Source organism: Pteronotus mesoamericanus, unplaced genomic scaffold (genome assembly GCF_021234165.1).
Source record: "Pteronotus mesoamericanus isolate MK-2021 breed Mesoamerican mustached bat unplaced genomic scaffold, CSHL_Meso_final scaffold_118, whole genome shotgun sequence".
In the NCBI taxonomy this organism is placed as follows: domain Eukaryota; kingdom Metazoa; phylum Chordata; class Mammalia; order Chiroptera; family Mormoopidae; genus Pteronotus; species Pteronotus mesoamericanus.
The window spans coordinates 1,256,254-1,282,533 of NW_026555301.1; the positions used below are offsets into that span (position 1 = coordinate 1,256,254).

Consider the following 26,280-nt stretch of genomic DNA (forward strand, 5'->3'; position numbering starts at 1 on the left):
GAAGTATGATTTCGAGAAGGAAATACAAGTGATTCTGCTTCTGAAAGTCCTTGCTAATTTTTTTTTTTTAATGCAATGTCTCTTCCATGTGTCTTGAGGGTAGGAGATCATATCGGTTTTGTTCATGTTTCATTTATTCCTTTCCTCCTCCCCTTGCAAAGAATTGCACTTTGGAAACTTGAATAAAGGAAGTGGTTGACTTTGTAGACTATAGATGTGACATTGAAGAGCTTCTGGTCAAAATGATTTAGCAAGAAACCACCACCCCCACCCAGTAACAAGGCAGGCAGCTCCCACCCAAACCAGGGCAGTTTGCAGAGTTCCTCCCCGAACCACCAACAAGCTCCCCAGCACCGCCCCGGCGGCCCAAAGCCAGCACTGCCTTCCACGCAGCCATGTGGCTGGCTTGGGTGTTGCTTGCCTTCTACAGCCTCGTCTTAAGCACCACGGTGGACTTGTCCCCAGGTAAGCGGGCTCTGTTCTGCGCAATCCCAAGATGGCTGGAGGGAGCAGACTTGCCGTGAGCTCTTTTCATTCCGGGAGTGTACAAAACACAATCCTAGCTGGGCAGCCCCAGCAGACCATGCCGTGGCAGGGAACCAAGGCGCCCAGTGCTGGCGGCAGCTGCCTTTCAGGGCTTCAGGAAAAGGAGTCTGAGTGCCACTTGGAGTTGAGGGAAGGGATTTCTGTTCCCCGCTGCTGCTCTGGAATCACCATGGTGGCCGGAGAACCTTCCTCCTAAAGGAGGGATGGAGCACAGGACTGGGTGTGGTTAAGTGGTTTCTATTTTAGGGGTGGTCATTCCTGCCTGCTGGCTGCTATACTGTGACTTGGCATTAGGGACCGTGATGATCAGAGTCTTCCTTCCTGCCAGGCCAGCGCTGGAGGGAAGGGGAGGGAGGGAGACGTAGCCTTTGTGTCTGAAAACTGAGGCACAGCTAGAGTAGTTGACTTCCTCAAGTCACACAGCCAGTGAGCATCTGCCCCCAGACTCCCCCCAGCACCACCCTCCTCCCAACGCACACACTTGTGGTGCTGGAAATGTCTTCCCAGCACCAGAATCATAGGCCATGGATGCTGGTGAAGAACTAGAGAACTCCTTTCCAACCTCCTTTAACCAATGAGGATTGATATGACCTGCTGAAGTCACACAGCCACTGCCCAGGGAGCGGGAGCAGTGCCTAGGTGGTGGCTAGTTTCTGCCCTCCTCCCTCTTTGGAAGGGGACTGGAGCCTGGCCACAAGGGGCCAGGTGCTGGGTGTTCAGGCAGGACCAATGGCAAGGGGACAGCCCCAGAGCCTCTCAGACTGGAGGGGTCACACCATTATGGTGACATTATCTCAAGCCCCTGGATCATCTCAGGTGAGTGCTGCACTCAGGGACTATGAGGTTCCCAGAGCTTTGTTCTTAGCTCTCACAGTGTAGCCCCGACCATACACACCACCCTTCCCAGCATGTCCTGTCCTGATTGGATGCCAGGGTCTTCCTTTGTCCCACTAGTGCCCCTAGGAGGGAACGAGCCAAAGAAAGAAAAGGGGATGCTGAAACCAGAGAAGCACACTCCTCAAACCTTAGTGAAGAGACTTCTGGGGGATATGACACTTGCTTTCTCCACTGTACTGAAATTTAATTATTTATATTACAGGCAATTATCTGCTGTGTTCTTTCTGCTTGCCTCAGCTTCCTACCCTAACAAAGCAGGGACAGTACCAGGTTGCATGGGGAATCCTTACTCAACAATTAGTGCCCTTTCACCAGCAGTATTGCCAACCCTCTCCTGGTATTTCATACTGAAGAAGGCCCTCTCCAGAACACTCCCCCATCCACAGCTGCACCTGCCCTTCCCTGCCAAAGCCCTTCTCAACCAGCCTGGGTCCTCCCTTGTTAGACCTTCTCTCTGCCACCAAGTCCCAAATGAAGGGTCCAGAGCCCACACTCACATACAGAGGGCCCTGGAACATGCAGACTCCCTGAGCCTAGTAGCTGTGGAGCCTGGAGCCTCCCTAACCATCAGTCTCATGGCCCATGAAATGGATAAATAAACCCATCCCTCTTAGGCTCTGGAGAGGCTTGACTGTGGTGGACATGGATGGCACTCCCACTGAGTCAGGGGAGCTTGTAGTCGCCCACTCTAGCCCTGCTCCTGAGTCTGCTTGACCCTGGCAGCCACCATACCATACAATCCCACCCCATCCTACCCTAGCTTCAACCCTTTCAGGTGATTCCTTCATTTGGCAGATGAGGGCTTCCAAATGAGGAGCTTTGAAGGCCCCCCTCTGTCTGGTGGTGGTACAGAAATGGGAACTCAGCCTCAGACTTGGTTTTCTCCTCTACCCATCCTCTCCCTGGCCCTGTGGCTCCCACAGGCTCCCCTTCACCTTCAGAGAACAGATTCCAGACCCTTTCTGTGGTGGGAGGAAGAGGTTGACAGAGACCCCTGAAGGGTCCACTATCCAGGCATCTGGCTTCTCCCTATGCCTAAGCACTAAACTGTACTAACCTAAATGCAGAGCTCCCAGTGGCTCTCCCCAACCCCAGCCCTGCAGAACTTAGGAAAAGTGAAAAGCCCTTCTTTCTCAGCCTGTTAGCACTCCTGGGAAATTCCACTTGGCCACCATTTCACACTCTGCTTCCCCCACCTCTACCCCAACCCCCAGCCAAGATGGCAATGGTCCATCTTCTCATTTCAGGGCCACCTGGGCAGGGGTCCAGCAGCCATCACTCCTTCCACCTGCAAGATGACATCAGTCCTCAGTTACTAGTAGCAAGGGTTGGGAGCACCTGTTACACTCAGAAACCACCTTCATGAAAGAAGAGACCACACTGCCCCTGCATCCGGGGGAAGGGCCCTGGGAAGTGCCGCAGGCTGTTTGGACCCACTCTCTGTATTTTGAGATTTTTTTCCAATGGAGGGCACCAATTTGCTCTCAGAGACCCCCACTATAGCCATATTGCATATTTGATAGAATACTTGATTATATTTACATTACTGCATACCATTCATTGGTAACATCTTTATCTGTAACATCTTGTATATTCTCACTACTACCCTGTGAGGTCAGTGCCATCATCATCTCCACTTTACAGATGAGGACATAAGAGGTTCAGAGAGGTTAAGCAGCTTGCCTAAGGTTGCACAGCCAGCAAGAGGCAGAGCTGGGAATCAAACCCTGGGCATGTCCCAGTGAGTTAAGGCCAGGACTAACTAGAATCCTATTTATGTTAGAAGAACTCATGTACCCTCAAAAGAATAAGTCTATTCATTACTTAAAGCCATCAGAACACAGCTGGGCAGGGGCAGGTCCATGGAATTAATGGCAACGATACAGACTCACTGAATTTTGGTGTCATATGAGAGAAGCAGAGGGATGCAAGGCTCAGGATGTTATTTCCAGGTAGGCAGAGAGTGGACACCAGCACCACTAGGCCTGACGGTCATGATCCATCAACCTAATCCTTAGGTCCAGTCTTCCAGACTGTGAGCCCCAGGAGCAGGTGTCCAATGGGGGCCACTTCCCCAAAGGACCCAGCACCCCGCCCGCAAGGGTTTCATGATGCTGGTAGGGGAAGCCCAAGCAGCCACTGGGAGGAAACCACCCCTGAGTCACACAGGGAGGATACCAGCATGGACTCCCAGTATTTGACTCTTGAGTACCCTGAGGTTCTCTTCTCAGGCATGGTTTTACATGCTGAGATGCCCTCTATCTCCCAGGCACACTCCTGAAAGTGGTGGGGAACCCCAGGTTCCTGAGCACCCCCTTTCCCTCCACATGCAGGACAGAGTACAGGGTGAACAGGCCCAAGGGGACAGGAGCTCTCTCCAAAGGATCTGACCTTCCATATGGCTTCAGGATGTGGACACATGACCAGTGTCCCAGGTTCTGGTACCCTGTACTGGACATACATCCAACTTGTCTTAGTTTTTCAGAAAAGTAAATTAAAGGCTGTCTACCAAAACATTCACTACTGGATTATTTTACCAACTGGTCTTTGTCAGGAAGTCTTTGTCCCACACCTATTATGGGCCATTTGCGTTCATGGTAATTCAAAGGCAGGTTATACTATGTTTAATCTGCCTAGAAACAGTTAACTGTTGCTACAACTAACACTCTGGTTATTGACAGTGTCCCAAGTTGTTGTGTCACCTGTTCGCCTGTGGATTTGAATGAAACTCTTAGTTATTCAACATACACCAGCAGACCTGTAAATGAAGTGCTTGGCTCACCAAGGATGGGGCAGTGCTCATGGGGATGGCCTGCAGAGTTTGGCATACTAAAAGTAAACTCAGGGTTAGTGTCACAGTACTTTAGCATTCTGCATCTGCACAGTTCTGAAGGGGATGTGGGGATGCAACAGGAACAGGATGCTGGAATAGGAATCACTTGTGATTTGTATAGAAAAATCATATTTTTTAAGTGAGAAACATCAGAATTTGTTTCCTTGAATTCAGCTTTGCTTCCCATTTTGATCATCAGGGAGAGGAGACCTCTGGGTATCTTTGATACACAGAAGGTTGGAGAGGACTAGTGTGACTGTATGGAGAGGATGGCCCAGGAATCCACTGGTGCAGGCCCGGCACAGTGTGGAGGAACCTGAGGGTTACTCCTAGTTGTACCAGTTCCTGCAGCAAGGCTGGGTTGTTCACAGACAGGTAGGGAAGGTCTGCGTCTCTGCACTGTGTGGCCGGTTCCTACCTACATGTTGGGTCTCAGTGCCAACTCTCCAGGGCCTGTTCTTATAACACTATCTGCACTGCCCAAGGCAGAAGTCCACACTCAGGGGCAGAAAGCTGGCTGCATCTTTTTTTCTTTTTTAAATCCTCATCCGAGGATATGTTTATTGATTTTGAGAGAAGGAGGGAGGGGGAGAGAGAGAGAGAAAAACATTGATCAGTTGGTTGCCTCTGGTTCAAACCTACAACTTGGGTATGTGACCTGATCAGGAATCAAACTTGTAATCTTCTGGTGCACTGGATGACCCTCAACCAACTGACTGAGCAACACAGCCAGAGAAGCTGGCTGCATCCTGATATTCTAAGGGCTAGAACTCAGCTGTCCTCTTCCAAGTACTTTAGCAATTTTGTATCTGCACAATAAGCTTGTCCCTCCTATTATACTGTGTGCCCTGGGGGTAGCACCTGGGTCACAAGCACAGCACACACTGCTCTGTGGCCAGGCCAGTCCCTTGGTTATCCCGATGTCCTCTCCATGTCCCCCAGCCCCTCAGGAGGGAGACTCTGCTGGGGTGGGGATGCCCCTGCTCTCAGTGGCACCTCTCTACCCCTTGATCTCCTGCCACTGAGTCAGTATTTTCAAGACCAGCCAAAGAGCAATTTTTTTTCTATGAGGAGTAGGGAGTTCTTTCTGGAGAGTCCTGCTCCTGGATTGGTCTGGCAGAGCCATAGTGGGGAGCAAATTCTTTCATCTTCTCTCCTTTCTGGGTGCATTCGACCTCACTTCCCACCTGACTGTAGATGAGGCTTTGTGTGGCTCAGGCCCCAGGGCCTGGCCCAGCACTGCATGTCCAAACCCTGAGCCTAGATGTATTCTCTGTGCTGCCCTGGGAAGTGGGGAGGAAGTTGGGGAGTCACCTCTCACTTGGAAAAACTTCACTTCATTCCAACTGGGTTTGTCCCCAGCCCAGCATTGGTCCTTTGTGGAAGAGTATTTTGTTTCTTTGCACCAATCTGCTCCTCCCCCAACTGTCCTTTTAGTGCATGTTGCCCAGGCCACCACAGTGCCACTCCAACACTAATGCCAGTCCTGCCTCCACGCTCAGCTCTCTTCTCCTCACCCAGGTCATTTCCTGCTACGACTTCCTCACTAGTCTTCTCACCCCTAGTTCCCCTCCCTCAGCACTCTTTATTGGCTGGTTACAGTCCCCCTCCTGGAACTTGCTCAGCCCAGGTCTGCATGCTGCTTCCCTTCTTATACTGTAGACTCCCTAGTATCAAAGTCATCTTGGCATCATCCATAGCAGCTGCCAAAAAACACTTCTTGAATGACAGAAAAAGTATTGTCTTAAGAATTAGTCAAACCTGGATTTAAACCTGCCTTGCACTCTTCTGAGGCCTATTTCCTCACTTGTATGATGGGGATGTAAGCATCACCCCTGCAGAAGTGTGAGAAGAAGGGACTGCAGAGCAGGCTTCTGCTCCTCCAGACTTCAGCTCCCCTGCACAAACTACAAATCCCAGTCCAGAGGACAGTGGACAGGGAGGGGCTAACTCCTGGACTGGGGCACAGGGACCTCACCATGTTGTCAGCACCTGTTTGTTTTCTTCCCTGAAAGGGAGTCAGCTCTTTGTGATATTTTTCTTCATGATTGGCCCTTCCCTGTTAAAGTCTCTTCAATCACCCTAAAAATAGGTTTGACTCTTCAGCTTTTTAAAAAATTAAAAATGGAGCTTTTACTGTTGGACCTCTGTGCTGACTTGAAACCAACACTTTTGGAAACATGTTGTTAAATAAAAATAAGGCAACTTCAATATATTTCATAACTTTTTTGTAACTCGACAAAGTTACTTAGGAAGTAATATCATATTCATCTGAGATTCAGCTTCACTGATAACTGTTCTGTTTTTCAAATTTCCTACCCAAAATAAGCTTATAATCAGAAAAATCAATAAATTTAATTTTCCAAACAATAAATATATTAATCCACAGTGGGGGATGGGACCATGTATTAATGGGAAATTTGAAAAGGGCTTCTTTCTTGCTCTGCTGTGTTGACTTCAGTGATGAGTAGAAACCAAGCCATTTTCCAAAACAGTTTTTGGTTAAAACTGAAATCCACACCTATCTTTCTATGGTCAGTAAACACAGGTAGCCCAGGGGTAGTCTTCCCAGTCACATTAGCATCAGCATGGAAGGGCATCAGAAGACCTTCCATCACCACCTGAGTCAAAGCCACATGGGGAGCCAGGGAAATGAAGGTTTCAGGACCTGACGCAGCCTGATCAATCCAGCTCCTGGAGCTCAATGGATGGAAGCAGTTTTCATTGCCTCAGTCTTCAGACACCTCAAGTGAAGGTTTCAGCCCAGTTTCTGTGAGGATGTCAGTTAAGGGCTGGATTATTGCAAAGGAGAATCTAGAGGACATTTGTAGAGGGCAAAGCTCTGAACAAACCTTGGACCAACACATGGCCATAATCCTCTGTTGAAAAGGGCCACATCCTTTGGGCTGCTAAATCACAGGGAGCTCTGCAGAGGAATCATGAATTTAGTCTTGACATTTGTCTTTGGCCCCAGGGAACCAGTGATGGAAGATCCACGGGCCAAGCAGAATCCATTTAGTCAGGCAGTGTGGGTCTTCCAGCGACAGTGGGACACACCCCAGGGTAATGAAACTTACACAAACCCACACCTTCTCTCCCCACTCTCAGCCTCCTTCCACTGCATCACCCACAGTGGAGAGGAGACCCTGCAGGCAGGTTGCATGGGACCAGCCAGACAGATGCCCAGCCACCCTAGTTCTCAGTCAGTGGGGGTCTCACATGCACGCCATCAAATCAGGAATTCAGGTTCCACAGCCTAGAACCTAAATTGGCAGTGGAAATAGCATCCTGTGGGACCCCTCATTTTAAGTTTATGAGATCTCTAACACCCTGGGCAAGCCCTCCCTCCTGAGCTGAGCTTCCGCCCCCCTCTTCTCACCCTCTGCTGTGACCAGTGTAACCCATGCTGGTCCTATGGGAATGTTCCAACATGCTTAACCAACTCTAGCCCAGGGCCATATGGACAGTCTGTTCAAAGACCCTGTGCTGAGCTATAATGCTCCCTTCCCCCCACAAGGGCTCTTGTTCCCTGGGCTCTCAGGCACAGCCTTACAGGCAGGCCATAGCTAGCGTACAGCTGCACAGGGTACCATCCTGCCAGGCACAAATCGTCAAGTGGTTCATGTTCACAGTTCCCTGAGCCTTGCCAGCCCACTGGACCGATCTAATCCCATCCCCAGTATGAGGTAAGAGGTACTTCTCTAAGCTCCTGTCAGTCAGTCCATGTGAATGGGGTACTCCTTATCCCTAGGGGGATGTACCAGTTCAGCCCCTGGAATAATGCTTCTCTATTAAAGCTCCCAAACTCTGAATACATGCTGCTGTTTTCCTCCCTAAGTTCTTATTTTTTCACAACCCAGGGAATCACATGGTACTGTAACTCCTCCAAAAGCCCACATCCCTAGTCACCATTACCTTCTCAGACAGAACATGTCTACAACCCAAATACACTTGGTTGTCTCCAACCTCAGCAAGATATGTCTGTGTGGAGAGATTGGGGGAGCACAGGGCAGCAGGAATCTCTAAGCTGGAACCTTGTCTGGTTAGCACTGCTGCTCCTCTCACACTCCATCTCTACTTTCTGTTGCTTAGGCACCTCTGCTGCATGCTAAAAACACTACCTCTGCAAGGAAAGTTTCTGTCTGCACCAGCCCAATGGCAGTCACTGTCACAAGTGGCTATACAGAGCACCTGACACCAGCTGTGCCACCAAAAAGCTGAACTTTAATTTAGTTAATGAAATAAAATCATTGACTGGGTCAGTGTCAGCCCTGTAGGACAGTTCAGCTCTGGATCATGTCTGGCATGCTAACATCTCAGGAAAATCTGGTGGAAAGTCTTCATAAAAAGAAGCAGTTCACAGACCTAAAAACCATCCTCCCACTCTCCCTACCCCCCAATTTATTTATATTTTTTTCCTAAATTTTTAAGTTTTTGTTATTTCAATAAACAAGCAGTTTATGACCACTGTAATAAAATTGACAAATTCACCCATGAGCCACCAAACAGAAAAGGCCATGTTTACTTATTGCAATTCATGTAGCTTGTGGGTTTTTTACATTCTTCTTTTCTTTATAATAAAATCCAATGTTCATAACCTAAGTTAGCACACCCACATCAAGCCAGCCTTGCCTCTCAGCACTTCTCCCTGTGCCCTCCTCACTTCAGCCAGTTGGTCCTCTGAACCCTGAGACACCTCTGCCCATGGCCCACAACTGGCTCTCAGGCCCTCCGTTTGGCTGTGTAGATGGTGCAGCTAGACCCTGCATCCCTGTAGACAAACCCCTGCACAACTCCTGTTTATGTGTGGAACATGAGCTCCAGCAGACAAGCTTTTGCATCCCCTGCACCTGCAGAATGAGGAGGACTCAGCAGTGGAGAACTGAACAAAAGAATGAAGCCAGGTTTTCCTTTAGGGAGGGGCCTTGGGTCCACCTGGGCTCTGTTGTTGTGGGAACTGGGAGAGGGTGATGTGGAGAGTAGAGAAGGGGTACTGGGTCCCTGGTTCTGCCTAGTTGTCAGAGACAGGGGGTGTATGATGGTAGGGGAAGCCCCTCATGTTGCTTCCCCCATCTTTTATCCAAATATGGGCCTCCTCAGGACAGGAGAGCATGGAAGAGTGGAAGAAATTCAGGCCTCCCTCCCGCTACCATATGCCAATTCCACAGAGGAGCTGTGTGGGATATTCACCCAGGCCTGGCCCTGTCCTCAGACTTGTACTCAAAACAGTGCAGAAGGAAGCAGCATGAAAACAGAATGATGTGAAGAGAACCAGGTGCTATGGTGCTGCCTGGGGAATGGGGACCCCTGGGAGCATGGCCTGGAAGCTGGGCAGGTTCTAACAAGTGTCCCTGAGGCAGAGGACGGCAGCCAGCCTCCTTATAAGTGAGAAGGCAGGACTGGCCTTTGAACACTTCCTCATGGGCAACTTGTTGGGGACCAGCTGAGGGATCAGGGCCAGATGTTGTCCTTGAAGGCCAACTGGAGCAACTTGTTCTAACACCCTGAGGCTGCATCCTGTCCAGAGGCTCTGCCACCTTTAGACATGTTCAGGTTTTCTTTAACACACATTGGAAATAACCCTGGGTTCTGAAGGGGAGTGTGGGAAGGAAGGGGGACAGGAACTGTATCTTATCCACCATTGTACCACCCACCTCTCCTGGTACTCAGCATCTGGTACAGGCAACCATGGGGATGCACAAGAATTGCACTGGAGTGAAGCCTCGATGGACTAGAGAGGGTGAACAGGAGAGTGGAGGGTGGATGGATGAGGGGAGGATGGACTTGTGAGAGGAGGGCAGATGAACAAGGAGCTCTGCAGGCTAATGTCCTAAGCAGAGAAGGGAGCAGAGAAGAGAACTAAGCACCAAGATGTGAGGCGTGACACTGGCACCTAGGGCTCCACTAACAGCAATGTTTTTGTCTCGTTCTATTTCTCTCTCCCAGATTTTTGTTCCCAGACCTTTAACTCAGATGTGAAGCCAGGATTTCCCAAAACAATCAAGACCAACAACCCAGGAGTCCTCAAAGCAGCCAGATACAGCGTTGAAAGGTTCAACAACTGCACAAATGACATCTTCTTGTTCAAAGAGTCCCATGTCAGCAGAGCTCTGGTCCAGGTAAGGTCTGGGTTCTGGTGCCCAGCATCTCAGGGCTAGGAGGCCAGGCTGCAAAGTTTCCTATCCTATCAGGGACCTACCCGTCTAATGCCCTGGACATCAGGGACACAGACTAAGACAGGAGACTGACAGTCGCAGCCACAGTTAGCCCATAAGCAGGCCAAACCAGTGTTACCAGAACAGAGCAAAAAATCTTGGAGCTATCTCTTGCTGAAACCAACTTCTCCTGGGGGGAGCCACCAGGAGTAGTAAAGAGGGCAGATGTGGAACTAGGACCAGAGGTGGGTGTGCTGAAGGCTGTGGGTGGGGAGAAATCAGAAGCCAGGCAACAGGAACCAAACTGGTGAAGATGCTGACCCCTTGGAGGGGCCTACTGCATCACCTGCCAGAGCTGCCCCAGCCTAGGTCCCCACCCCTGCCTCACCCCCTTACCAGAACCACAGTCCCAAAGGACCTTTTGACGTTCTCCTTCTGGGGGTTGTTCTTTTGCATCAGAGCTTTGCCCAAGATGCACTCTCTTCCCACACACTACATGCAAACTCCTCCTCCTCCAGTCTTGCTTCAATGTCATACCCTGTGAAGTTGTTACACTGAGGGCTCAATATTTACCCTCTAAGAAGCAACCCTAAAGGGCACAGCCAGGTCTTGCTTATCTGCGTCCCAAGAACACAGGGTCAGGCTGGGATAAGGGATGCAGAATGACATGGCACAATTAGGAGGTGGGTGACCAGTAGCCTCTGCCTCTGCTAAAATGAGGGACCTGTACAGCCATTCAAAAGGAAGTTCCCAGATGTGGGAAGCTGGCTTTGGACAAAATCTGCACTTCCATGGATGTGTAATGTTGAGGAAAGGAGGAAAGATGCTGACAGATTTTACGCACTATGAACGATTGGTTGGTTACATTTGGGTCACAGAATCATGGGTGATTTTTATCATGTTCTTTACTCTTTTTGGCTCTTGCAAACCTTTTGAGAGCTGTGTATTTTTATGATTAGAAACATGTCATGTAGAGAGCAGTCTGGTATGGGGAAGGCTTTTATAAGGTTCTCCACGGGAGTAGCCCAAGTGTCATCATTCCAAGGAACCAGCCCCAGGGACTGGGTGAGGCTCTGGCCTCCCGCAGAAACACTGCAAGTACAAGATGCTCTGTGCTGTGCCTTTGGAAGGAGGGGTGCATTATTCTTGACATTGGGGACTTCATTTCACTTGGTACTTGGAGGGAGGGGCTGAGACTGGAAGTTGCGACCTTTTCTTCAACTCCTCTGAGATCACAAATGAGGGAAATGAACCAAGCTGTCGCCACATCCAAATGAAGATGGGTTTTTTTGAAACCAAAAAATAAAATGCTCACACTGTTGCCAGGAATGGTGAGGGGAGCCAGCAGAAACCCTGCTTGCACCCATCCCATGTAAAGGTCACAAAAGACAGGCAACAGTGAGTGGTTAGGGCTTTGGGAGTTGGGGGTGAGGACTTCATCTTTGCCCTGGAGCCAGGGGAGCCATAGGGCAACCATAGTCTGCCGCCCTCCTAATGCCTGATGGAAAGTCCTGGGCAGAAAAGAGATGTCCTAAGACAGGACACAGGGTATGTGTTTTGCCCCCAAAACCAGGAGCTAAGTCCCTGGGCAGGAATGATAAGATGAGTGAATAGAGAGAACAGGGAAGAGATCTGGGATCCAGTCACAGGTTTTCTTCCTGCAGCGGTTCATGTAAGTTCCACATTCCTTTTCTACCATTTGCCCCCTTTCCAGAGGACATGGAGAAGTCCCATTAGGGCATCTTCACCACCTGTCTTCAAGCCACTTCTTGCTGACCCTGCCCTCTGCTCTCTTTAGATAGTGAAAGGCCTGAAATACATGCTGGATGTGGAAATTGGCAGAACTACTTGCAAGAAAACCAAGCACCACAGTCTGGACAACTGTGACTTTCAGACCAACCACACCTTAAAACAGGTAAAACAAAGGGGTCTCACCTCCTCAAACCCCTTCCTGCTTCTCTAGCCCCATCCACACTCCAAGGCTTTGGGAAAAACTCTTTCATCCCTTCTCTGGCCCCACGGTTCCAAGTCTCATTCCTTATGTTAGGCGTTCCAGCATCTTACAGTACCCAACAGACATGGGGGGGGGGGGGGGGGCTCCTCTCTCCCTCAAGTGTAGAGGCACATCTACACTTGGGGATAGGTTAGAACAATAAAATATCTTTCAAATAATTTCAAAATGTATATACACATGTGGGGAGAAAGCAAATGTGGCAACATTTTTATAAATATAGGCAAAAAGTATAAATTCTTGAATTATTCTTTCCCTTTTCCTGTAGGTTTGAAATTTTTAAAAAAAAATAAAATCTCAGGGCAAGGAGAGAACTCTTCAGTAAGGGAAATGCACACATGCATGTGCACACACCTGCACAATACACACGCACAGCCCACAAGGCAGCAGCACTGGAAACTCTGTGGAGTGAGTGGGCAGCCTCAGTAGGGAGGGTGGTCTTTGTGACAGGTAGCATAATTCTTAGGGTGTCCTTCTTTGTTTCAGACTCTCACTTGCTACTCTGAAGTCTGGGTCATCCCCTGGCTCCAGAAGGTCAAGGTGCCTGTTCTCCATTGTCTCTGATTTCCACCTCTCAGCAATACTACTGCTGCCGTCACTCTAGAAATAGTAAGCAGAATGGAAGTGCCTTATGGGTTCATTATAGAGTAGCTGGGATGGGGGAGTAACTGTCCTACAGTTAAATAATACCTGATATTGTCTTCTAAACTTAATTTTACTGATGCTGCAGAGTCCAAACATATGGGACTGAGTCTTCCAATGGGAATGTTTTGGGTTCTCAATCCCTGGGGGAGACCCCCTCACCCACTACCCAGTGGTCCTGACTACTCCATGGTTCCAGGCCCCTGATGAAAGCCCAGAGATCTATTCTTTTGTCTGAACACTTACAGCACTGACCAAAGGGACTATATCTGCTATTTGAGCATCTTGACCTTTCAAAGATGAGTTATGAATAAATACAAATAAAGAACTGACCATCTCAAAGCAATGGCTGTTGTTTCACCTGTTAAAGGGAGACTCAGGAAGATGAGGTGAGCGTTGAGGAGACCCCTAACTCAGTGGTGCACCCTAGCTATTAGCTAATGGCTACAATGTACTGGAGACCAAAAAAGCTAGATAGAGGCCAGCCTGTGTACGTATCATGAACTGGCAGGGTAGGTGGCAACCCGCACAGTGCATTCATCCTCCAGCTATGCTTTCTTCTGACTAGGGGCATCCACTCAATTCTCTCTGCTGCCTTTGAGGCTCAGCATATACACAGCTGTGCTTGGACAAGTGGGGTAAGGTAAGAGTGCTGAGACAACATCCCACAGAGACCCACCAAGGAGTGGGAGCACCAAACCCCACATACAGCCCCAACCAGGAGGAGCATCCACCATAGAGACCTACCCAGGAGAGGGAAGACAAGGTCAAGGGTAGACATACTGCAATGGGGGCACAGAGGAAGGAGACCACCCAGGGTCCTTGTAAAAGAAAGGCTTTGTGCTTGCACTGGAAACAGTGTTAAGACTAGACCACAGAACAGAAGCCTAGGAGTTGAGCCAGTAAGCCTGGTGCAAATACAGGGACCCCTCACTTTAGAATTCTGCTTCTCTAGGCCCTCTTCCAACCATGGATTAGTATAAAATATATTGCTGCCTTTAAAAAACATGGGTCTTATAATTCATAGGAAAGAAAAAAGCTTCATTAAATATGTATGGCAATTTAGTAGTGTCATAAACTTGATCAATGTGAACCATCAAAATGAATGACCCTCAGCTTCCTTCAGTGATCACAATAAAACTGTAACTCCAAATCCCCACATTTTTTTTGTTGTCTTGACTTACCTCCTTCTCATCATTTAATTCAGTGACAGTGGTAGCAACTATGCCACAAAACATTTAATTTATCCTATGATTCTGAAGGCCCCTAAAGGCAATCCTTTCATAAATATAAATGAATTCACTCAGAGGTGTAGACACCATACATTAACACAGCAGGAACACCAACACCAGGAGTATAAGCAAAACGGGCTTCAGGACACAGGCTCAAGGGGTCTCTTATGATTTATGCATGATGCAGCAAAAGAAGGGAAGATCCCAGATTCTGAGCTCCCAATCAGCCTTCATTTACATTTAAATACAGGCCAAAGTTCATCAAGGCCAGGTCTATCCTAAAAACCACTTAAGACTTCCAGACAGCCCTCACCTCCACAGGCTTTACATGCAGTGTCAGAAATGAGAATGCTCCTAGCTAAGGGGGACAGCAGCCTCACACGACATCTGTTTGGAGCAGCATGAGAGCCCCCTCCCCACCAGGCCCCATCTCCTCTGCCCAGCCAGGAGACTGTGTCTAACTTTCCCTCAGAGAAGGGAGGAAGAAACTTCAAATCCCAATCTCAAAACTCTCAGGTTTGACCTCTAACCTATATCTATACCCACAATTTTCAAAACATCACGTGGAGCCAGGTATTTATTGCCTCCTATACAGTTAACAAAGAGAAGTCTGAGAACTATGGCAAACCAGCCACTACAGAAGCCAGATGACTGTTTGCCCTCAACCTCAGGCTTCTGCAAACCTTTGTTCCATGAGGGCCTCAGGGCTTGAATTCCAGGTAGAAAAAGATTCTATTTTATAATGCATCCATAGTTCTATCATCCCCAATCCCAATCTGTTTTATGTAGCTTACTTCACAGAAGTAAATGCTTCAAATAACTCTTAATCCTGCCATGGTTAACACCAGAAGGAAAGGGGCTGCATGGTGACCCAGTGTGAAGCGACCTTGAAATTCAGAAGCCAGTAACTGGCATACATTTGACCCCTGCAGAGAGCTGTATACCAACCAAACTATTGTAGACATTTTGCTCCAACTTCCTGGAGAGCAGACCCTGTAGGCAGTATGTGCAGTGACTGTGTCAGCTCCATTCACTTTTTTTATTATCACAACTCTGCTGTAAGAAACTGCTCTCTAGAGTCAGCACACCAAAGCCCCATCTGAGAAGGAACTGCCAGAGAGCCCTGCAGTGAGTTCAGACAGATGAAACCAAACAGCCACGTGGAGACAGGATACCTTACTGCTGGTGCTGGATGTTATGAGTGATGACCTCAAGTTCTCTTCTCAAGTTCACTGCCAACCAAATTCTGTTTTTATTTCTTTTTTTAAAGAATAAAAAAAAAGTTTTAAAAGATTTTATTTTTAGAGAGGGGAAGGAGGAAGAGGGAGAGAAACATCAATGTGTGGTTGCCTCCTGCAAGCCCCCAAGGGGGGTCGGGGAGGGGGCCTGGCTCACAACCTAGGCATGTGCTCTGACTGGGAATCAAAACGGTGGCCTCAAAGGCTGGCACTCAATCCCATGAGCCACACAAGCCAGGACTCTAATTGTTTTGTTTTTTTAAAAACTCATCAGCTTTACTCTGACACAGAGGGAAAGTTGTGCCATCATCTAATGTTACTGTCATGGAGAAAATGTAAAGTACCCATAATCAAAAAGGAGACCCAGAACTACCATCAAAAAGAAGAATGCTTTCTCAAACTTGAACAAACCACCAAAACTATCAAAATCCTAACAAACCGTCCTGTTCTAAGTGTTCTAAGCTTTAAGTCTCCACACCTCCTTACCAGTTGCATACAGACTCTCTGCTCTAGACATTCACACAGCCTAGGCCCTCCTGAGGTTGGAGACGGGCCCACACTACGATGAGTGTCTCACCACTACCCACAGAAATCACCTGTGAAACTTTAAACTACAATGATGCCCAGGCCACACCACAGAATTGGGCATCCTACAACACCACCCTACCTTGTCTCTATCTCCTTATATCATTAAAATGTCAGATAGTCAAAGTACGTGAAAACACTTTAAAAACCACAGACCATTCTACAAATGTATATTGATGATAAAAATATCAAAGTAGGACCTCTATCCTATGAAAAGCAATAACTGAATCTTGATGGAGTTTTTATAATAGATAATAAAGCAGAATGAATGAACAACTTGATTTAATTTTAAAACCATTTTAGTAAGTCACATTAGAGCAAATCTATTTTATGTTTACAATAAAAGCTTATCACATATTTAAACCTGATAAGGCTCTATTTTACAACTGACCATGGCAAACTAACAAATAAAATGCAGGAAATGACATTTTGGGACAAAAAATTAACACCTGAGTCAAATCAAGACTCCTCTGCTGAAAACTGTGAAAAGCAATTTATCAGCTTCTTTGTAATGGTAAAAATTAAGCACTAAAAGCAAAGCCCTCTATTCTCGGTCAAGAAGTTGACTTACTTAGGCCCAGCACATTTAAATTGATTTTTGTGGCAGAATGATGGGGTTTTCCCTAATATTCTTGTATGCACAATATATGGGGTACATTATCTATTAAAATATATAAAAATCACTACTCAGTTTTCTTTCCTATAAAGTTATATAAATAATATTAAGTCATTCATCTAAGAAAGTATGGGTTGCATCAACTAGACTGTTCCACTATTGTGCACATAAAGTCAGCCTGAGGAGGTCGACACAAGATGAACCCACCACTAGATTCCAGACTGTCTTCTCCCAAAATGAGGCCAACCAGCACACAGTATTGGGGAGAGGTGCTGCAGCTGACAAGGGAGCAGTGGTTGAAGGCCGGCCAGTGAGACAAGACACAAAGGTTCAAATTTACCACAGCTCTCATTCCTCTCTGAATTTTAAAATCATTACCTATTTAAAATATTGTCTTTGTCAAGTTCTTTAAAAATTATCCCAAAGAGCCCTGACTATGTGGCTCATTATGCAAAGCAAAAGGCCACTGGTTCGATTCCCAGTCAAGGGCACATGCCTAGGTTGCAGGTTTGGCCCTCCTGTTGGGGCACATACGAGATGTAACTGAACAAGATTTTTCTCTCATATCCATGTTTCTTTCCCTCTCTTTCTCCCTTCCTTCCCCACTCTCTAAAATAAATAAATAAAATCTTTAAAAATGAATCTTAAAAAAACCAAAAAGCTATCGTAGAGGCACAATCTGTTCTTCAGGACAGAAAAGGAACAGATATTAGACCCACTTTGTAGGTTGGAAAGACAGCAGTATAGTATCAACTTGCTCAAGAATGAATCTGTGCAGACTGGCTGCAAACTCATGGAGAGGTCCTGAGCAAATCAGATGAACTGTTTGGCACTAACAAAAGATTCTAGCCAAACAATCCTCGTATCAACACTGGATGGAATCAAATTTCTGTCACTGTTAAAATAATTATATTTAAAGTAGAGAAGAAACTCCTCGGCAACACCATCAAAAAAAAAGGCTAATCAGCATAAAAGTTTAATTATCATCATTACATGGGTCCCCCTAACAAAATTATGACCAGGGTGTAAAGCAACTTTCCAGGCTTGTGACACTCAAGTAAATATGACATTAACATGTGTACTATTCACATCTGTGGGTGTAGAGGTGAGGAACAAAGGTGTGTAAATAGGACTGCCCTAAATTCACCCAGCTGCTGGGTCATTCAATTTGGGTAGTAGGTTAGTTGTTGAGAGAAAAACCCAGCTAGTCCTCTTGGAGCTGTTAAAAATCAACAAGCTTTTCCTATGCACTTACTGAGGTCCTGACCTTTATGTGATTGATGGGATTCAGGAGTTTTAATAAAAACCCTGTTACAAGCCAGAGTAGGCTAGGGGGTAGGAACAATGGAAGGGAAACCCCCCAGGAATCAAGGGCCTGTGTCCCACACAACTCTGGAGAATGGAGCCTAAAAGTCAGTGCTTGCACAGCTCCACCTGCTGGCCTCCGTGCACTTTTGCACTGAGTAATCCTTGCCCTTCCTGTGCTCCTCCCCCTAAGACAGGCATTACCTCATTTTATAATAAAGACACTGAGGCTGGCAGGACAAAGCCAGTGACTGAAACAAGATCCATAGACAACTCATCTACTGCTATATCCACCAAATCCTGAGGCCTGCTGAAAGTGCATGATGTCCCCTAAGCCTCAGAAAATTACTGTATTTAGGACTTTTTAAGAGAAAATAGCTTTACGTGTATTTATCTTCCAATGGCAAATGTTATGCTTCTCTCTAAATGAGAAGTCAAACCCAGGTGAGGGCTGTACTACAGGGGCCGAAACATCTGCAGGATCACACCACACTTCCAAGGACCAGAACTACAGGTGAAAAAGGCTGTGTCCAAGGTGTCCTGAACCAGGTGTGGTGCCCAGAGTAGTGACTCCTGGTGCAGTCATGATTAGGGCTGCAATCAGGACAGCTAGATAGACTGAAGGCTGAGTCTGCCAAGGAAGGAGGCCTGGAAGGAGCCCAGGTATAGGTGCCCGTCATGTTCATGCACTTCGCTGATGCAGGAGACCACATGCCCATCAGGATCGTGTAGGCTTCTCCGGACGGCCCCACTGTCGCTGAGTTCTAGGATGAGGCCATACCGTGACACAAACTTCATCACCATCTCTTGACTAAACAGCTGGAAGGGAAGCACAGTGTGAGGAGAGTTTATTTTCTGACTAAGAGACAGTGAGCAGATACAACCTTTTAAAAACAAGACAACAGGCCCACAATGGAATCGCTCATAGTAAGACCTATACCACTAAATCAAGACTTAACTTATAGTTCAGGCTCTGCCACAGATGAAATCTTAAGCCAGTTAATCAGAATCCCTTGATCAGCACTAGTTAAGTAATCTGTCTGGTAGACCCTTGCCATCCTCTAAAGGAAAATGACCTTGCAATAACCAACCTGATTTTTGCTTAGTTTGACATACTTGCTCCTGGTCCCTTCTGCCTGTAAAAGTCCCTCACTTTACAACAGCTCCTTGGAGCTCCTTTCTGTCTGTTAAGACTGGATGCTGCCTGGTTCATGAATCACTTAATAAAGCCAGTAAGCTCTTTAAAATTTACTCAGCTGAATTTAGTTTTTAAAAGACCCCATAGCCCCTCACCATCTGGAAAGGGCCCAGCTCCTCCAGTGAAAGGGAAGTCATATAGGGCAGAGCTAGGTTAAACCAGCTCCCTACTCCCAGCACAGGGCCTGTCCCACAGCAGGTCTTTCCAAGCTCTGCTCCCTGTGCAGATCAGGCAAAGGTGCCTCCTGTCACTTGCATATAAGAGGCAAGGCTAACCCAGCACAAACAAGGACAGTGGCTGTCCAACAGCTCTTATGTGTTACCCACCAATCCTGCCATGTAGGTACCTCTCTGGATGACCTGGCTACACACAGAGAAGCACAAATCACATCCGACGAAAACACAACGTGAAGCCAAGGTCTAAAGTGGCATCGACCCCAGAATGCCAGGTTAAAAACAGCACAGCCCAACCAGAATAAATGCTAAGCCCCCTGACTGGATTTAAGATATTTCAAATGTCCAAGGTGCAAATGATGGTTCATGTTAAAGAAAAGAACCTCAGCAGGTCAAATGAACATGTCCCTGCTCTATGAAACATGACAATTGCTTTAGGGTCCTCTTGCAACCAGTGTAGAGATCAAACATTCCTATGCTGAGCAGGCACCTTCTAGAAGCCTAGCCCCTGGCTCAGCTGGGCCAAGAGGCCCACAGGGCTATTAAAGGGTTTGAAGCAAAGAAAAACAGATGGTGATACGCAATTTCTGGCAGAACAGAAGGATACCAGGTAGGAAATAATGACAAAGCACACCACTGGATAAGACCAACAAATGAAAACAGGCAGATTTCTACCTTCTAATATAAGGAGAAATAGCTACACAATCACAAATGTCCAATGAATAATGTCTCCTAGTCACTGGAAATGCTCATACAAGTAGACTGTGTTCTAGAAGGTTCTCTAGCAATCAACCAAAGTTGCATTACAGCTCAAAATATTCCATAAGACTTTCCAGGACCCATGAAATTCCACCTCCCTTCAGCCATTGGTCCTCCCCTCTCCACTCTCTCCATTTTATCTGTAAGAGATCTCATACCTTCTCATTAGTTTAGTCACTTTTCTACAAAGTTCTCAAATTTCTACCTCTGTTTTCTGATGTCCAGTGCTAAATTCCTCACTGCCCAGGACCAAAATCCACCTGTACTTTCTAACAGCTCTTCAAATTCAACAGACTCCTCAGCTCAGGAGGCAGGGTTCCTGATACCAGAAACTCAGCCCTCACACTTAATCTCTACCTCTCCAACCCCACAAGCCCAGCACCAAGGTGTCTTGTCATCTGCTGTACTTGTATCACCCCTTCCCTAAGCCCTGCCCACTACCTCTCCTGGCCACTTCAACCACCTCCATTCAGGCTCCCAAACCCAGTGGAGCCCTGCTACATGCTGTTCTCCACACAGCACCTACAGTTATTTTTTTTTAAACAGTTGTAGTACATTACCCACCTCTCAAACAATTCAGTCAAGCAGCAGCTTGTGGGGATGATTAGGGAAGGTGTGTGCAGAGGGTGAGAGAATCCCAGTGGCTCAGGTCAGGGAGTCAGTTTGAACAGGGTGAAGGAGAGTCCACACCAAAGGAAGGGAGATGGCAGTGACACAGAGTACAGTGTCAGAGCTCAAGCAGGCTGAGATGGTATCCCCACCGTGGGGTGGCTTGGCACAGGCTGTCAGAGCCCAGGCAGGATGAGGAGGATATTTATCTGGGGGACAGTTATGCAAGTATCAGAGCCCTTCAAGAGAAAGGCTGGCTCCCTCACATAGTTGAGAGGAGGAAGACAGTGGGTCCTAGTGCTCTAGCAGGGGCCATGTGATGGGACAACAGCTACAAACTGGTGACATTTGGGGAATTGATCAAGCAGGTATGAAGGATAATGGGATCCAGGTTTCCTGGTATTAGAGAAAGGAAGTACAAATACAGAAAGGGAGAAAACTAGAATAAATCCTGTGGTATTGGATTAGAAGTAGAGATACCAGCATTACTTACGGTTTTCAATTTAAACAAAGAGATGATAAATAAATGTTGGTGTAAATTTATACACATTGTGTGTGTGTGTGTATGTATGGCTACACATGCATACATTCTCTGCTTTGTCCAGTGAGGGGCCCCAGGAGCAGTGATACCTCAAAAGCAATGTGTAAACTTAGCCCAGATCTCTTCTAGAAGGAACTAGGACTCCTTGGGCAAATGGTTGATTCCAGAGCTGGGGCAAGGAAAGTACAACATGAGGCAGAACAATGCGATGCCAGGACACAACAAACCTCTCCAAGAATGACAGGTGCATGTCCAAGGTCAAAGAGCCACACTGAAGGGTCTCCCACTGGCCAAAGCTGGACAATTTGATCATCAAAATAAATAATGATAATAACAGATTTTATAACCCATTGAGTACAACAGGCAAGCATGAGATCATACTGATATTTACTCAGTTATAAAGTATCTTCCCACAAAATACTCATTAATTACAAATGGAAAGAGTGATTTCACATGGGAAAGCCTGGCATTCACCACTGAATCAGGTGATGAACGTTACCACTACCAGCATGGGACAAGGTGACATCACTCCCCTCCTGACAAGACATACTGAAAACCCAGCTTCACTTCTGTGTTCTCCCTGCCAGAGATGCACAACCTGAATTTAAGCATGAGAAACACCTGACAACTCAAATGGAGAGGCACCCTGAAATATAACTGGCCTGTAATCTTCCAAAAGGTTAAAACTGGGGAATTATTCCAGACTGAAGGGGAATAAAGAGATGTGTTGACTAGAGGCCATGCCTGATCCTGGGCTGAATAACTAAAGGACATCACTTGGGTAACTGGAATAACCTGAATGGGATATGTGGGCTGAACAGTCACAGGTATCCATATAAATTTCCTGTTTCAACAAGTGGTCATAAGGGAGAATGTCCTTGTTGTAGGAAATAAACTAAAGCATCTGAGGATAATGGGACATCAGGTCAACAACTTACTTGCAAATGGTGAAAAAAATTCTTTGTAGCCTTCTCACTACTTTTCTAGTCAGATATTGTCTCAAAACTTAAAAAAAAAGAAAAAAAAAAAAAACCACCCTTAATGACTTTGATTGCATTTTGAATAAAATATAACCTCCTACAAGGTCTGTGGCCCTAGAAGTATCTGAAGATGATGGGGCATCAGATCAACAACTTACCTATAAATGGTTGGTGAAAAAAGTTCTTTGTACCCTTCTTATTAATTTTCTAAATGTGATATTGTCTCAAAACTTAAAAAAAAAAATTCCTCGATGACTTTGAGCACATTTTACCAGCAACACATCCTGCCGTTCCAGTTCTGTCTCAGTCTCAGCTCTCTAATCACTCATTTATTCAACAATAACTTCTGAGTGCCAGACACTGTTCTCAGTAATGAGAATAAAGGAGTGAGTTAAGTAGAAAAAATACCCGCTCTGGCACCTCCAGTCAAGATGGCAGCATAGGTAAACATGGCCCGCCTCCTCATACAACCACATCAAAATTAAAACCAAATTATAGAACAATCATCACTCAGAACCATCAGAAACTGAGTTGAACAGAAGTCTGACAACTATGGAATTAAAGAAACCACATCCATTCAGACTGGTAAGAGGGGCAACAGATGCAGAACAGACTAGTCCCAGATCCACGCGTGGTGGATAAAAATTTCGGAGGGATATCTCAGGAGCAGGATGTCCCAGCCCTAAACCAAAACCCCTGCTCCAGGGTTCCAGTGCCTGGAAGATAAGTCCCCATAACTTCAGGCTGCAAAAACCAATGGGGACCGAGTCATTGGGAGAAAGTTGTGGAGTCCCAAGCAGTTCCTCTTAAAGAACCTACACATGCACTTACTCAGACTCACTCCCTCTGAGCTCCAGAACCAGGGTAATAGCTTGATAGGGAACAGTGGCATAATGGGGGCATCAAAGCAAGAGCTTGGGGATAGCTTTCTCCCAGACAGGAAGGCAGGCAGAGGCCACTGTCCCTTTTCTAAACCCTCGCCTCACAGAGCCACAAAGCCAGCAGGTGGGTGCTATATCTGAGACTCCATTAAGCTGGCTGTAACTGTCCTGCCCTGGAGATCCACGCTGTTAACAGAGACTTTTCCATATAAATGGCTAGTCTTGGCTCATGTTTCACAACTTCCTAAATCCTCTCAAACAAGCAACAGCTAGCCTTGGTAAGCCCCCAGCCCCTGTACGTCTTGCTAATTGGTCCCAGGCCTGGTATGAGCAGCAACCAACCTAGATTTACAGCTTGGCTTCGCCTGGAATCTCCAAGCCCAGCACAAGTATCAGCCATCTCAGATTGCTTTATAGCCCAGGCAGAGTAACCCCAGGCAAAACAGTTGGGAGCCATCTTGGCCTCCAACACTTGGGAAACCCCAGAGCCTGCACATCCAGTGGACAGCTACAGACCACAATGGAGCACCCTGAACGGGCAAAGCTAATCCTGCACAGACGCTGGAGGCTGGTGGTCCAAGGTCATAGCCAATCCTTGAAGCTGACTGGCCTGGGGTAAATCCCTCCCATTGACCTGCCAACAGCAATCAAGGCTCAACTACAAGAGGATGGTGTACTCAGCCCACAAGAAGGGTGCACCTCGAGGTCCCAGCATGGGTGATAGGGGAGTCTCTGCCATTAGATCTTACAGGACATGTACTACATTTAGCCATGCTACCGAGACAGTCATAGCAGCTCTATCTAATACACAGAAACAAACACAGGGAGGCTGCCAAAATGAGGAGACAAAGAAATATGGCCCAAACAGAAAAAAACAGATCAAAACTCCAGAAAAAGAACTAAACAAAAGGGAGATAAGCAATCTATCAGATGTAGAGTTCAAAACACCGGTTATAAGGATGCTCGAGGAACTCAGTAAAGACCTGAATAGCATAAAAAAGATCCAGTCAGAAACAAAGGATTCACTAATTGAAGTAAGGAACAATTTACAGGGAATCAACAGTAGAATCAATGAGACTAAGAATCAAATCAATGATTTGGAACATAAGGAAGAAAAAACACTACCAATCAGAACAAGAAGAACAAAGAATCCAAAAAAATGAGGATAATGTAAGCAGCTGCTGGGACAACTTCAAGCATTCCAACATTTGCATCATGGGTTGCTAGAAGGAGAAGAGAAAAAGCCAGAAACTGGAAATCCATTTGAAAAAATAGTGAAAGAAACTTCCCTAATTTGTTGAAGGAAATAGACCTGCAAGTCCAGGAAGCACAGAGAGTCCCAAACAAGATGGATGCAAAGAGTCCCACTCCGAAACATTGTAATTAAAATACCAAAGGTTAAAGATAAAGAGAGAATCTTAAAAGCAGCAAGAGAAAACCATTTAGTTATCTACAGAGAAGTTCCCATAAGACTGTCAGCTGGTTTGTCAAAAGAAGTTTTGCAGGCTATAAGGGACTACAGGAAATATTCAGTCATAAAAAGTGAGGGCCTACAGCCTCTTAGATTGCTCCACCCAGCAAAGATATCATTTAGAATCCAAAGGCAGATAAAAAGCTTCCAACAAGAAAAAGTTAAAGGTGTTCATCATCACTAAACCTTTATTATATGAAATATTAAAGGGGCTTATATAAGAAAAATAAGATGATCAAAACTATGAACAATAAAATGGCAATAAATATATATTATCAACAACTGAATCTAAAAAACTAAGCAAACAAGGAGAAAAGAGACAGAATCATGGATATGGAGAACGTTTTGAAGGTTGCCTTGATGTCGGGGGCGGGGGGAGTATAGTGGGAACGGGTGAAGAGATGAGGGGATTAAGAAGTACAAATAGAAGTACAAAAAGTTACAGAACACCCTTGGGGATGCAAAGTATAGTACAAAAAGTAACTGCTAAGCCAAATGTTGTCTCCTCATTTTGGCAGTCTCCTGTGTTTGTTTCTGTGTATTAGATAAGGCTGCTATGATTGTCTTGGTAGCGTGGCCGGATGTAGTACGTGCCCTGTAAGGTCTAATGGCACACAGCCTTCCCTATCACCCATATGGACTAGCCAAAGAACTTATACACATGACCCATGGACATGAATCCCCTGTGGGGACTGCCTGCAGGGCTCGGGGGTTTTGGGTAGAGGGGGGAAAAAGGAAAAAAACTGGGACCTCTGTAATATCATAATCAATACCTGCTTGGAAGAAGCACACATTCTATCAAGGGAGAAAAACACCCACCCACCACCAAGAGAAAAAAAAAGTCCTTGCTGTAGAAATACTTTTAACATGTACAGAAACTGAACACTTACTATAAACTCAGCAAAGGGCACATTGTGCTTATTCCCATTACATTTTTCATCACCTAATGAAATGCCAGTATTCTTCCCACTTCACTGATGGAGAAATTGAGGCAGAAAGACCATGACATCTGCCCATGGTCCCATAGTTGATGTAGTCTTCTTCAAAACCCCTCTTCTTGCCCACCCTACCATTCTGCCTCCTACATTCCAAAGGGAACAGATGCTGGCTCTGAAGTCAATGAGACAAAGAGAAGGAATGTTTTGTTTCTGAAAAGATCAGGATTTTTTACAGTGACCCACTAAACTCAAACAACACTGAAAGCCACGGGCAAGCCTGACTGAGCAGGCGCATGCAGCCCCTCTCCAGGGCCTAGACACAAGTCCTGGTGCCACATGTGCTCAGTAATTGCTGCCTGGTACCTTCCAGAACTTTAAGTTACAAACATTTTAGTATCTATTCAAATATTCAATATCAATTTCAAATACTACTGTCTATAAAATGCAACTTTTCAGAATATAAGATTTCTTCCTGGAGAAAGCACCTGTCAGTATCAGCAATTTAGTCAGTCTGATTGTAAAACATGTTGTTACATTTGGGGCATTTCATGGACATCAGTGGAAAAAAGGGTAGGATGACGAATATTTAAAGACTGTGCTGAAGGGCTCCTAGTGAGGGTGGATGATTTTTTTTTTTTTAAATGGAAAAGAATCTGGTGTGTTAAGATGT

General features: G+C 46.3%; 2 protein-coding genes across 2 annotated transcripts in view; one reads left to right on the top strand and one right to left on the bottom strand.

The window, feature by feature from the left end:
- The first annotated feature begins 395 nt into the window (after window positions 1–395).
- On the top strand, window positions 396–13,081 carry CST7 (cystatin F). Its single transcript, XM_054587442.1, has 4 exons — window positions 396–465; window positions 10,223–10,395; window positions 12,230–12,346; window positions 12,929–13,081. The coding sequence occupies exons 1-4, from the start codon at window positions 396–398 to the stop codon at window positions 13,004–13,006; spliced, it is 438 nt and encodes a 145-aa protein (XP_054443417.1). The 3' UTR covers window positions 13,007–13,081.
- A 912-nt stretch (window positions 13,082–13,993) lies between these two features.
- Window positions 13,994–26,280, bottom strand: part of APMAP (adipocyte plasma membrane associated protein) — a 51,182-nt gene continuing 38,895 nt past the window's right edge. Inside the window, exon 9 of the mRNA XM_054587441.1 lies at window positions 13,994–18,879. Coding sequence (XP_054443416.1) covers window positions 18,670–18,879 — 210 coding nt within the window. The 3' untranslated portion in view covers window positions 13,994–18,669. The remainder of the gene's footprint in view (window positions 18,880–26,280) is intronic.

What these genes read in the sequence shown, in the direction of transcription:
- CST7 (XM_054587442.1), top strand. Translation starts at nt 396, where the DNA reads ATGTGGCTGGCTTGGGTGTTGCTTGCCTTCTACAGCCTCGTCTTAAGC. An exon ending in TCAGCAGAGCTCTGGTCCAG is followed by an intron (nt 10,396 to 12,229) that starts GTAAGGTCTGGG and finishes TGCTCTCTTTAG; the next exon opens with ATAGTGAAAGGCCTGAAATA. An exon ending in CCAACCACACCTTAAAACAG is followed by an intron (nt 12,347 to 12,928) that starts GTAAAACAAAGG and finishes TCTTTGTTTCAG; the next exon opens with ACTCTCACTTGCTACTCTGA.